Raw genomic sequence first — 13,042 nt, forward strand, 5'->3', positions numbered from 1 at the left:
TCATAGAGAATTACTAAAGTCGTGACTTCTGGATCTATAGTTTAAGGCATGTTTATTTAATAAACACAGCTCTTATTTACAATCAATTTTCTTGATGTGTTTAGTAAAACCCCAGTTTAAGGTTGTATTCTACTACAATTATATTTCAAATGACAGGTCAAAACAAAAAAATAGTGTTATATACTCAAACTTGTTGTTTTGTGCTGTCATTCCTCAAATTGGATGTATAATATAATAATAATATTAAAAAATGTGACTGTTTCTTTATCCAAACGATATCATTCCTAAAAATTCTTGTCGCTTAATTCAAATGAATTGTACCGTGTTTTGTATATTTTTCTTTTGCAGTACACCAAAAAACTTAAAACTCCACAAAAAAATCCAGATTTTCTTCAATTGCTGTATCAATCGACATTTTTATTTGATTTTTGATATTATTTTAGCTTTTCAATTCACAATAAAAATCGAATATGACTTCTGTGATAGGGTTTTTAAAAATAAATTACAAATTTTCGACTATTTGTTTAAAAAAAACTAAAATTTGTAGTTAAATAGACACGACAGAATATGGTTTTAAAGATATCACCGCCTCGCATCCATTTAGAAAGCTTTGCTGTTACCATTGCTTAGATTTGGGGCTATTAATCACTTTATCATTTTTCAAAACTGATGCCTGTAATACTTTTGCATCATTATAACTATTTTTTATGAATTAACTGTTTTGGTTTAAGTTTCCTATGCTGCAAAATGAATTTTCGTAGGTGGTTGCTTATTATTTGACAGAGATGCATAATTAAAAAAGAATTTTCACATTTTTAAATAAAACACAAGCAAAATTATCTATTTTGACATTTTTTAACCTGTTTTTGGGTATTTGGGATAATTTTTTTTGATTTATTTTCAGATTTAGTTAGTAAATTATTTAAATATTTAAAAAATAAATGAAATAAATTCAAAAAATAAAGTTCTAATATGCTCTTACAACAAAGTGAACGTAATGCTTGCCCTCGTGAGTAGTGTGCTCGTAGCTTTAGGGATTTGCAGTTCCCATTAAAACGAACAGAGCTCCAGTCAAAAATAAATAGGAATCACTTAAAAAAAAAAAACAGATTAGCCAACATAAGAAAAAATTCAATCCCTGAACGGCAAACTAAAAATATTTTCCACAAAGAAAAAGAAATAAAAAAAAGTTCTCGTTCTTGGGCTTCGTCTGGGAATAATCTTTTAAAATTAAACCTTATGGAATATTAGTGTAAATTTAACGTAAATCTTAAATTTGGCATTGAAGTTAAGAAAATCATTGCGTAAACAAGAATTATCGATTTCTTCTATTAAAGGTATTTATTTCTAAATTCAATGATTTCTAATCTACACTGTACATATCGAACGGCATATTCTCCGCCATTGTTTACTAAAATTATTCATCAATAATTATTTTCATTTGCGTTTTTTTTTTGTAGAATTTAAATCAAATTTTCCACAACAAACTATAAAATGCCTAATATTAAATTGCAATCGTCTGATGGTGAGATCTTCGACACCGATGTCCAAATCGCAAAATGCTCCGGAACCATCAAAACAATGCTGGAAGATTGTTGCCTAGAAGATGGCGACGATGCTGTCGTCCCTCTGCCAAATGTCAATTCGGCAATTCTTCGCAAGGTTCTTCACTGGGCCAATTTCCACAAAGACGATCCTCAACCCACTGAAGATGACGAGAACAAAGAAAAACGAACTGACGACATCTCTTCGTGGGATGCTGACTTCCTAAAGGTCGACCAAGGAACACTATTCGAACTTATTTTGGCCGCAAATTATTTGGATATCAAGGGATTGCTTGATGTGACTTGCAAAACAGTTGCCAACATGATCAAAGGAAAGACCCCCGAGGAGATAAGGAAGACTTTTAATATCAAAAATGATTTCACTGCTGCTGAAGAGGAACAGGTTCGCAAGGAGAACGAGTGGTGCGAAGAGAAGTAGATGCATTTTGGTTACGGGAGACACATAGAGCTAAGCCTTTAGTAGTCTTGTATTAGTTGCAGAGAGGAGTAATTTGGAGGCGAAAACTCAAAAAAAAAAACATCAAAAATAATAAAAATCGCAGTCCTGATTTCATTTTAATTTACTCACATTTTTTTTTTGTTAATTTTAATTGAATAAAAATGTATTAACTATAGGTTCTCTTTGTTTCAAATAACTATTTCGTCATCCCTTGAAAAAGAACCATATTGATTGATTTCAAAAAGAAAAAACATTTTTTTACAAAAATATACCGCAGCGATGACATATTTCTACTGGATTTTCGATTCTTAAAATATAAAATAACCAGATCAGGAACGAATACAGGTTAAAATCTGGAATTCTTTTAAATTTAAAACCCAAATGTAGGTTTATCATAAATTTCCCAGGAAATAAAAACAATACCTACTTGCTTTCAATATTCAATTTCAAAACCTAAGCATTATTTATTGTAATAAGTAAGCATACTAAGTTTTGAAAATTAAAAACTCCCTGGGAAGTGGATGAAATAAACTAATTTACTTTGAAGAGTAATTAAGTATAACAATTTCAATACTATACCCATCTAAAATAATTTTTCGCAAGGAAAACGTCCAGGTTAAGAATAAATTTACGCGTGTTGCTCATAAACAGAAATTAAATTTTTAAATTTCTTATCTTTAAATGCGGTCCGTAATTCGCGATGGACAATTGGATCTGAGCCAATTTGTCTCGTGATTTTTCGACTGAATTAAAATCGAAATAACTTGGGCAATTCAAACATTAATTTTTGTGTGAACATTAAAAAGTATTTATCAGTTAATTTAAAGTCGTATTGATTAGTTCATTATGCGCTACAGTCCGTTGTGAACTAATGCCTAGTGACTTACAAAACCTAATTTGAGAAAGTAAATTTTTTGACTAGAATTAATCTTGAAGGATTTGTGAATTTCCTTGCAAGAGGCAGTACCCGTGAAGAAAATTTAAAGGGAACAAGCAGGGACTAAACCCAAGACTTCTGGCATGATAGTTCTAGGATACGAACTAACCATCACGCCACGGGTACTATTATAATTCCTTTTACAGTTTTAGAACCTCTCGAGGAGTGCATAGTAATGTTAAAGCGTTTTTAAGGCCGTTTTGAACGTTGCTTCAGTCTAAATTAAAGAAAACATTGTATCCATAATAATGTAGCATTTTTTATAGGTTTTAAGAAAAGCGTTTAGCTTAAAATTCCTCTAACACATCATAACCTCTATAAATAACTAGGTCTGTTTTATTGATTGCTACATAGCCAGTGCAGCATTTAAGTTCGAATAAAACAATTTAACTCGTATACGTTTCAATTGATATTTAAAACTTCAAACTTGGATAAAGTAAAAAAAAATAGGCGAGGTTCAGGCAACAAGGTAGCTAACTAATGGGCAGGTTCAAGTGACATAAGGGACTTGAAAGTAAGGTAAGTTTTTAATATCTGATTGTCCAGCTGCCAATAAATTGCGTTCCAATTAAGGCAAATTTATTGAAAGTTTGACTGAAAAGTTAGTCAAGAAAAATCTCTCTACTTATGTCAAAATGACAATTGATCATGTTTTTTCATTCAAATGAAAGCTAAACTTTATTACTCTTTGATTTTTTACAATAATATATGAATCGTGAATCGATTAACTGAAGTTAGAGTAGAGAAGTTTCAAGTTCAAAACTTACGTTCAAAGTATGATACTCTTGACTATCAAGACTACAAGAAAAAACTCCTAACACAGGTTGCAAGTTAAAAATAAGTTGATTTGTGTTGTAAAAAAGTCCTTGTTTCTTTTCCAATGTGTCAAGGAAACCTTTAACATTAAACCTTAAAAAAGACTCACATAAATCACAAAGTTTTAAAGCCCAGCTTACAGTTTTATACTTGACTTGGAAGGTAATTTTTCAGCAGCTGGCCAATCAGGTATTAGAAACTTACTCTACCTTCAAGTCCCTCATGTTATCTGAAGTCTAAACCTGCCCAATGTCAACTGTCAAGGATGCTTTGTCAAACAACGATCGAAAATTATTTCCTTTGTAGATAAGCTAGTACCCGTAGCGTGATGGTTAGTGCGTTTGACTGTCATGCAATCGGTCTTGGGATCAATCCCTGCCTATGCCACCTTAATTTAAAAAAAAGTTTTCACGGGTACTACCTCTTGCGAGGAATTGACAAAACCTCCAAGAGTAATTCTTGTCATGAAAAGTGCCTCCTAAAAATTAGCCGTGCGGATTCGCACTCAGGAATGGTTGAGAGTTGTAAGTCACTAGGCACTGGTTCTCCACGGACTGTTGCGCCACCTATTTTTTTTTATAATATAGGATAATTGTACAATAACTGCACAAACTTTTTTAGTAAGACGTTTCATTTGAATATTTGATAAAAACAAGAAAGAAAGTATAAAGAACTTATTTAATAAACTTATGAAGTAATTACCAAGTTTCATCTTTAAGGTCTCGAATTGTTTTGGAACATAAAAGAAATATCTAACTATGTTAAATCACATTTTTTTTTGTCAAATTATGATAACCATTTTGATGGTAAGAAAACGGTTTTTTTTTTGCGAACAGTGACTACAAAACAATTTCATTGCGTTAAGACTCGAAATTGAGCTTTACCAAAATATAGGACCCCTGAACCTTTCTTAAACTTCACTTCACTCAATAAAAGCGTACAGTTAAACCACGAGTAAGGCCATATCGAGCCCTTCCCGCAAATTTATTGTAAGCGCCAAAATTAATTTTATCGTAAACGACAAATCAAAAGCTTACTGCTGGTCCTTGAAACAACTTGTACCCTTAGTCAGTATTGAAAATTAGTAATTATCCTTAAGTTAAGAAATAGCAATAGCCTCCAAGGTTCTATGTGTTACTAGCAAATTTTAATAATTAAGTTTTCTTTTTTATTGAAAATGTCGCTTACGATAAAATGGCGGGAAGGGCTCGATATAAGAAGTGGATAGCAATTTCAAAACGAACTCATATGTACGTATGCTATGTGTGTATGTTCCTGTTCATTTAAGCTTATTTTAAAAAAAAATTAAATTGCATCGCGTGCATACGTTGGCTCAAGAAAAGCCAATAAAAGTCAAGTTTTTAGAAAATAATTATCTGTTGCTTATGGTTAAATATTCAGAAAGCGTTTAAAGAAGACAGCTACATGAAAATTTAATTTTTCTTTTTTTCGTAGGAAGTGGAAGGGAGAAAACAGTCATTCACTCAAATAATAAGTAGCTAAGTCTTTTTGGACTACGTAACATATTTGTTAAGTTTTAAAATGATATATTTCGGAAATGCATTTGCAAGGAAAACGCCGAGATTTTAAGAAACTTCGAATTTAATTTTTGTATATGAAACCTTAAGTACTATAAACAAGTGACCCTACAGCTTCGAAACTAGCCTTCTTCCTTCCTTTTTTACAGTTAATTAGGAGTCTCATTAGAACCTGTTTTAAATATTAAGGCGAGGAAACACTTTTAAGCCATAGAAAAACATATTTTCCTTTTCAGACTTAACCCTACTTTTTTGTATTTCATTTTTTGAGTCTAAAATAAGTGTTTTTGAAATGATAGCTAAGCGTACTAAACGCTAGGCTGCAACCCCCCTGCTTGGAATCACTATAGGATTTGAGGTGGGTGCGAGTTTGGGTATATGCAAAGTACTTTTTGCATTTGTGCACTAAAATCCAAGAAAACCCCAACAAAAAAAAATAAGTATGGCAACACTGAACAAAAAACATGGTAGATATGTCAAAAATGTCAACCATTTTTGCATGTTTTGTATGTACAAAAGTGAACTTTAAAAATTAATTAAAAATAGAAATAAATGTTTCCTCGCTCTAAAATTGTTATAGTTATTATTTATTTGCACATATCAATCAAATAAAAAAAAAAAACATCGAGTCGAAATTTGTGCTACGGTAATGGAAAGTTGGGCCAAACCTTTAACTCCACATTGCGGCTACGTCAAACGTAAAAAATAGCTTCCTAATATCATGATAGATTTAATATAAAAATATTTAATTACAAACATAACTTCCATCAAATTTTTGGTGAAAACGAGTGTAAGATTACCATTAAACTAGGTACAATGGTAAATTAATTTCCCCATATTTCAGCAAAATTACTCTTTTCAAAAACAAGAGATACAAAACCATCAAATTTAAATATTTCTCTTCGGCGATGCTAGAAGCAACAGCTAGATTTGTCTGGATATGTGTTTTCATCATCCATCCTTCTCATCAGCTACAAAACTTCCTTTCTGAACTACCTTATCGACGTATCCCTTTTTTTCTTGTTCCTTTTTTGTAATTTTGTCGTAGTCGTAGGTAATTTTGTCCTTTGTGTTTAGTTGTTCTTACTTCTTGTCTCCTCGTTCTTATAAGTTTATTTTGACTCATTGACATTGTCGCTTCGCTGTGCTGCTGTGGATTGAACAATATTTTTTATCATTATACAAACAAAAACTGACCTATACTTAAATTCTTTTAATTTAAAGAATTACGTTGGTTAAATGTCGCAATTATTAAAAATTAACCAATTCAAATATGAAATAAAGGACAAGGAACTCAATTGAAACATTTCCCCACCCGCATCAAACATCAAAAGCCCGGTGAGTGGTGTTGTGACGGACAGACGGACGGTGAGTAAAATAGTTTTTTTGTTTTAAATTTTGTTCCGATCACGTTCACAATAAAAAACAACTCAATTGAATTACTACACAAAAACTACCCAAAATCTGCCATCTACAACGGCATAAAATAAATAATTCTAACAAAATCATTTTGGCCTTGTTTTTCTTGTTTGTCTACTTTATACGACATAATTGATATTTGCTACTCTAAATAATTAAAAGGGATGATGATGATGATATGTTTGTCTTTACTTTTTTTGCTTTTTGTCTTAAAACGTCATACTTTATCTCGCTCCTTTACACACATAATCGTATATCAATAAAGCAGAAAACACTATTACTAGAATCAGATATCGGAACAGCATTATTTAGTTTAGTTTAGTTAACGAAAAAAAAAACTCCAAAACCAAACTCGTGCGTGAGAACATTTTTAAATCATTCGAACTTTTATGTTTAATTAAACTTTTTCTTGTTTAGTTTTAATTAATTAATTCCTATTTTATAGAACTTGAGTTCCACTACATTAATCCTTTGATTGAGATGATTGAAATATGAATATTTCATTTATTGATTCGGTTTTGTGAGAGGCGACAAAGATCTAGACGGCAAGGTCGCCATATTTGTCAAATCAATTGCCTACAAATCACTCATTTGCCTAATTTAGCGAATGAATAATCATAATCGGTTATTATTGAAATTGGAAAATTTAGAAAATATTTGAATGAAATTCATGAAAGTGTTATTCGTACATCATTAAAAACTAAATCAGTGGACCAATAAAAGAAATAAATTAGTTTCAATAATTCGGAATCACTCAATAATAAATGTGCCGAAAAAACGAAAGGGTGTAAATGTAAAGAAGAGAGAAAGACGTGTTTTGCAACTTCTTTAAATTTGAGTGTTTGTTTCTCTTTTTGTTGTTGTTGTTTTTTGAATTTCGGTTCTTTGACTCGATTATGACTTTTTCTTTCTCGCTATCAGTCATCTTAACGAAACGAGCGAGCGAGACGAGATACGACGAGAAGTAAATAAACAAAAACTGTTGTATCAAGGAAAGAAAAGTGTGTGTAAAAAATTAAATTCGCATTAAAAATTACTGCAGACAAAATTCAAGAAAATTGAACTAAAAATAGACCCACTTTTATTTATACTCAATTAAAAATGTTCCTTTTTTCTGTTTAGTTAATGTAAAATTATTGTTCAATTAAAAAGTATAATGGGAAAATCAAATCATCAGAGAGATAGAAAGAAAGAGAATGTGTAGGAAAATGCGAATATATTTTGTTTAGTTAAGTTTGTCTGTCTATAAATAATTATTAAAAACATGTGCTTAGTTGTGATTGAAAGTGATTAATAAAATACAATATATTAGTTGTTTTTTTTGTTTCTTTTGTTATAATTAGGATGTTGAACTAAAATTTTAAAAATTATATTTATATAATCAGAAAGTAAAACAGTAATTGATGAATTTAAATCAAAAAATTGTTCAACTATTTTTCTTCTAATTGGAGTGGTTCTTATCGAAACAAAGAGAGGTGAGTTCTTGTGGCAATTAAAACAAAGTAATCCTAATTCTTAACCATCCCTATTTTCGGTTTGTTTTTCATTAAATCATGAACAGATGTTTCTGGGGATATTGAAATACATTTAAAAAGAAGGGATCTTTTGTTTTTTTTGTATTTTTTTTTAAATCAAATGAACGACAAAACGGAAGTAACGAAACTATTGTTTGTCTCTAAGGGAGTTGCCCAATGGCCAACCGAATATTTGTTTAATTATAAAGGGGTTATTCATTTTCCGGTTTAGGTAGTAGAGCTAAATGAAGCACTTATGGAGATACATACGTTCTTATAAACATTTTATTTCAATATAAAGTTTAGAATATGTGATTAAGTTTGAGGGACAATATAAATTAGTTCGAGTCTTTTTAGATATTTTTGAACCATCTTTTTCTTTCTTAACGTGAGTAATATTTGTTTTTAATGCACCTATAGTTATGTGATTATTTGCGTGAGTGCGGGCTTGCGTAGGCCCACACCAAAAAGTACAATACTGTCATATCGCAGACGGCAGAATCCATCCATTTTGGGGTAGTTAATCATTTTGTAAACGACCAACATTCTAGCAACATCTATAATTTCAACACACAGATAAGTTTGACAAGTGTCAAATGCAAGCGCAGTTAATTTGAAACCAAAAAATGAATAACCTACCCGTTGCATGATGGTTAGTGGGTTTGACTGCCATGCCGGTCTAGGGTTCAAATCTTGCCTGTGCTATCTAAAGTTCAAAATTTATCGCGCGATCATTAATACAAATCAAAAGAAAAGAAATGTACTAATAAAAATGATTTAACGGAACAGTTACAAATTACATATTTTTTCCCAAAAATGTCTTATGTTTCAACTTGAGGATATTTAAATATGTACATAGGAATGCCATAATGTTGAAGTCCAGTACAAGACTTATACAGAAAGGAAATGTATTCTATTGAAAACAACTGACTGGCTCGCTTTTGTAACACATAGGTATACTTTAAAAAGATTCTAGAATGTCTTAGATGTCCCAAAATACACTTTAAATTCTACTATCCACAAAACAATTGTTTCGATTTGGAAACTTAATCATGCTCCACATCAATAGAATTAAGTGCTATAAGAACTAGTTCGGGATTTCATATCTTTTTAAAGAAATACCCTTAAATTTCATTATAGTACAATCGTGAAGTCTCAAAAAGCATGTTTTTTTAAACATTTAGACTGCTAGTTGAAAGTGATTTTTATTTTTTAGAAACTGGGGGCTGCATAAGCGTTATTAATAACCCATTTAAACTTCTTTGAATCATTGTTTCAATCGCTATGCCTTTTTTGTAGCCAATTCAGCAGCGATTCTACTGTGGATCAATGGATTTTGTGTTATATATAAATCAATTAATATCAATCTGGAAAGGTCTGGATTATTTAAAGTGTTAAATTAAGCCTCAAAAATTATTTAAAAAAATTTAAATTCAAATATTTTAAAAATTTGAGCACTCAAATAAAAAACAAAAATTAAAGACAAGCATTATCGAAATAGAAATCTTTCATTTATTCTCACTCCTACACATTTTATTAATTTAGCCATTTTCTCGTTTTCTTACAGCTAAAATTGTAAAATCTAAAAATGGACCAATTTCAAGCCGCAATAGACCCCCGTAAGCAGGAATTATTGGAGGCTCGGTTCATTGGAGCAAGGGTAAGTACACAAACAGAAAAAAGAAACAAAACAGAAAAATTATATTTTTGTGAATATTTTCACTGTCTTTGGCTTTTGCGCAGACTTTGTGAATTTGCCGTCATATCTACTCTGTTGGGGGTTGGGACAAACACTGAATACACCAGACTCTTAAAAATTGAAATCATGCGATTCATAAATTAACCCTGTTCCTTAGTTCGCCATACTAAAAATTTAACCGTACATACAAGTTTAATTAAAAATACGAAATTATTCTAGTTGCAAGTTATTGTAAAAAAAAAACAAGTAAATGCAGTTTTAGTTTAAAAGTGAATAAGAAAACACAAACGTAAAACATTCTAAAAAAAATTATAATAATGGAGAATCCCAATCTAAATCTTCCGCTTACAATAACTCCGGTTATAAATGGCAAAAAAGAAGAGCCATTGCAAAGAACAAAGCCAGATTTGACATTTCATTGCATGTGTTGTCGCGCCTATTTTGTTCATCCTGGCAATCTCTATCAGCATATGAACTCATGTCATTTGGGTGTGGAACTGAAAGCAGAAGATTACACCGATCAAGATGAACCAATGTCCGATGAGGACGAGGAAGAGCCATTTGACTATTCCACAGCCATGGAGCCGGTGTGTGATCTTATAGACTTAAATGATGATTCAGACCATGACGACGACGATGACGAGGATGATGATGATGACGATGATGACGACGACGACGACGATGATGATGACGACGAAGAGGAGGACGATGAAGAGCATTCTGCGATGGATGAAGATGATAATTCAAGTAATTCCCAAACAACTATGCCTTTGAATAATGAATTAGTGACAATACAATCTGAAGGTAGAAACAATTCCAATTCAGATTTACCAATGATGCAAATGGGAAGTATGTCCTTCCAGTGTTCCCATTGCGAGGCATCATTTCCGAACGCTGGCGATCTAGCCAAGCATGTTCGTTCGCACATAACCAATAAACCATTTCAATGTTCGATTTGTCAAAAGACATTTACTCACATCGGCAGCCTTAATACTCACATTCGCATTCACAGTGGCGAAAAGCCTTATAAATGTGAACTGTGTCCAAAAGCATTCACCCAGTCCAGTAGCCTAATGGTGCACATAAAATCACATTCAGTCAAAAAACCTCATCAGTGTAACCTATGCGATAAGGGTTTCGTGAACTCGAGCAGTTTGCTTTTGCACATCAAGTCCCACACAGACGACGAAACACATCCTTGTACAGAATGTGACAAAGTCTTCAAACATTCTAGTCTCCTGTCAGAGCATATGCGACTTCATTCCTACGATCTGGTGTATCAGTGTTCGATTTGTCGTACAGCATACAAGAGTTCCAGCGAGCTGGTGCAGCATATGAAGGCCCACATGGGCGAGAAACCGTTCACGTGTTCCATATGTGAAAGATCCTTCACGCAATCTGGGAGCCTTAACATTCACATGCGCATCCACACGGGCGAAAAGCCATTTCAATGTAAAGTATGCGACAAATCATTTACCCAAGCATCAAGCCTTAGTGTACACATGAGAGTGCACTCATTCACACCATCATCGCAGGGTAATCGACGTGCGTTGACAAATGTCAAAACAGAGGATCAAACCTTGCTGTGCATAGTTTGTGGCAGTGTTCACCAAGATACTGCATCATTGGCCAGCCATGTGACTCAAAAACACTCGGAATTGCTTGACAATATGAGGCGACATGGTGATTTGCTCCAAATTACCAAAACTGAATAGTGGAACAAAGTAAAAAGCTATAAAAATGCCATTTTAAAAATAATAAAACTCTTTTTGTATGTTTCAAAAATATTTTTCAGTATTATTTTTTTTTTTTAATTTTTTTATTTAAAACTTAAATTAAGAAAGATCTCGTTTACAAAAATGACTTTGTCCATTGAAATTATCAATATTAATTTTAAGTTTAAAAATACAAAAAATAAATTGTTCTCATTATAAAATAAATTACATACTCAAAAACGCACGTTTTACATTTTTGTGCCATTTTAAAAAATTTTAAAAATTAAATTTAAGTATCAAATATTTAAATATCAATGAAAAAAATTATATGTTTATAGTTTAGAACTTAATAAGACTTACTTTTTTAATTATACTTGGCTTATTGCACAAACAAAAACTAATATTTGTTGCTTAAAATATCTTTCACATTTTATGGAATTTATATATTTAATTAATGAATATTTTGATAATATTAATGCATACTCAAAAAATGGCGTATACTATGACAATGTTTTTGAAAATCAATAAATTATATTTATTTGTATCTACTCAGAAATGAAAAACAAAAATGAAATTATGTACATCTAATAAATAAGCTATATAAATGTATAAATAAATAAATAAAACAAAGTATATTATAAATGCAATTAAAAACAAAAACAAACTTTTTTATTTCTTTAGATCTTTCGATCCAGATTGAAAGACATATTTTGAAATGTTGCAAAGAAATGGGATGATCTGTTTTAGTTTTTGTTTCTGTTCAACTTTAGCTCTCTTGACGATGGTAAATTGGTTTTAGTTTGAAGTTAGGCATGTTAAGGGTTTTTGAATATAAAATAGATATCAAAAGCCAAGTTGCGAAAGTTATGGATTTTGAAAGTTGTGCATTACTTACTTACTTAAGGTGGCGCTACAGTCCGGGGCGGACCTGGGCCTCAACCAACAAGCGTCTCCAGCATGTGCATTGATTGTATAAAATAAAAATTATTGTTATTTTAAAAGAAGAGGAAGCGGCTCGAAAGTCCTCTGTTGTACATTCAATGGTAGGCTTCAGCGTAGGTAACCAGGACAAGACGTCGTATCGGGTTTCGAGCATATGTTGGTAAACTAGCCACGACCGATTGACGATTATCAGAACGCATCAATTGAAATAAAAATTGATATTGCGAAAGTGAATTGAGAAAATATTAAATGTGTGTTCTATTTTTCTTGAGGAAGAGGAACATGCCAAGAAAACTATTAAGAACTTCAATCAAATTAAAACCAATATAAGTTCTTCTGATACTTCATTTTCAAACAAGTATGATTTTTCAGTCCCAATGTGAACAGAGCTACAAGCCGCTTACTCACCGCTTTATAAAAAGGATTCCAAATTACTGAGCAGTATTCTAGGGAAGATC

The 13,042-nt window shown here is 31.7% G+C and overlaps 2 protein-coding genes and 1 long non-coding RNA gene across 6 annotated transcripts in view; 2 read left to right on the forward strand and 1 right to left on the reverse strand.

Annotated features, from left to right (window-relative positions):
- Window positions 1-1,139: 1,139 nt before the first annotated feature.
- LOC129947779 (S-phase kinase-associated protein 1) lies at window positions 1,140-2,179 on the forward strand. The gene is made up of 2 exons (XM_056058475.1): window positions 1,140-1,337; window positions 1,461-2,179. Exon 2 carries the CDS (start codon window positions 1,495-1,497, stop codon window positions 1,981-1,983), a length of 489 nt encoding a protein of 162 aa, XP_055914450.1. The 5' UTR covers window positions 1,140-1,337; window positions 1,461-1,494; the 3' UTR covers window positions 1,984-2,179.
- A 3,830-nt stretch (window positions 2,180-6,009) lies between these two features.
- LOC129944693 (uncharacterized) lies at window positions 6,010-6,620 on the reverse strand. Of its 2 annotated transcripts, none has more exons than XR_008781476.1 (2): window positions 6,499-6,620; window positions 6,010-6,442 (listed from the first exon to the last, which is right to left on the reverse strand). It is a non-coding gene; the product is annotated as an uncharacterized LOC129944693 (long non-coding RNA). The 2 variants fall into 2 exon arrangements; XR_008781477.1 differs by having other exon boundaries at window positions 6,010-6,445.
- LOC129944690 (serine/threonine-protein kinase tousled-like 1-B) overlaps window positions 6,575-13,042 on the forward strand; it is a 251,720-nt gene continuing 245,252 nt past the window's right edge. Inside the window, exons 1-2 of one of the 3 annotated variants that reach the window (XM_056054300.1) lie at window positions 6,575-6,663; window positions 9,796-9,888. In XM_056054300.1, coding sequence (XP_055910275.1) covers window positions 9,817-9,888 — 72 coding nt within the window. In that variant the 5' untranslated portion in view covers window positions 6,575-6,663; window positions 9,796-9,816. Of the gene's footprint in view, window positions 6,667-7,049; window positions 8,190-9,793; window positions 9,889-13,042 lie in introns of those variants that run through there. The other 2 variants (XM_056054299.1, XM_056054298.1) reach the window with 2 other exon arrangements.

The sequence above is a fragment of the Eupeodes corollae genome, chromosome 2 (genome assembly GCF_945859685.1).
Source record: "Eupeodes corollae chromosome 2, idEupCoro1.1, whole genome shotgun sequence".
Classification (NCBI taxonomy): Eukaryota; Metazoa; Arthropoda; class Insecta; order Diptera; family Syrphidae; genus Eupeodes; species Eupeodes corollae.

Bases quoted from the DNA above. Each gene is read 5' to 3' on its own strand.
- LOC129947779 (XM_056058475.1), top strand. From the start codon at position 1,495: ATGCCTAATATTAAATTGCAATCGTCTGATGGTGAGATCTTCGACACC.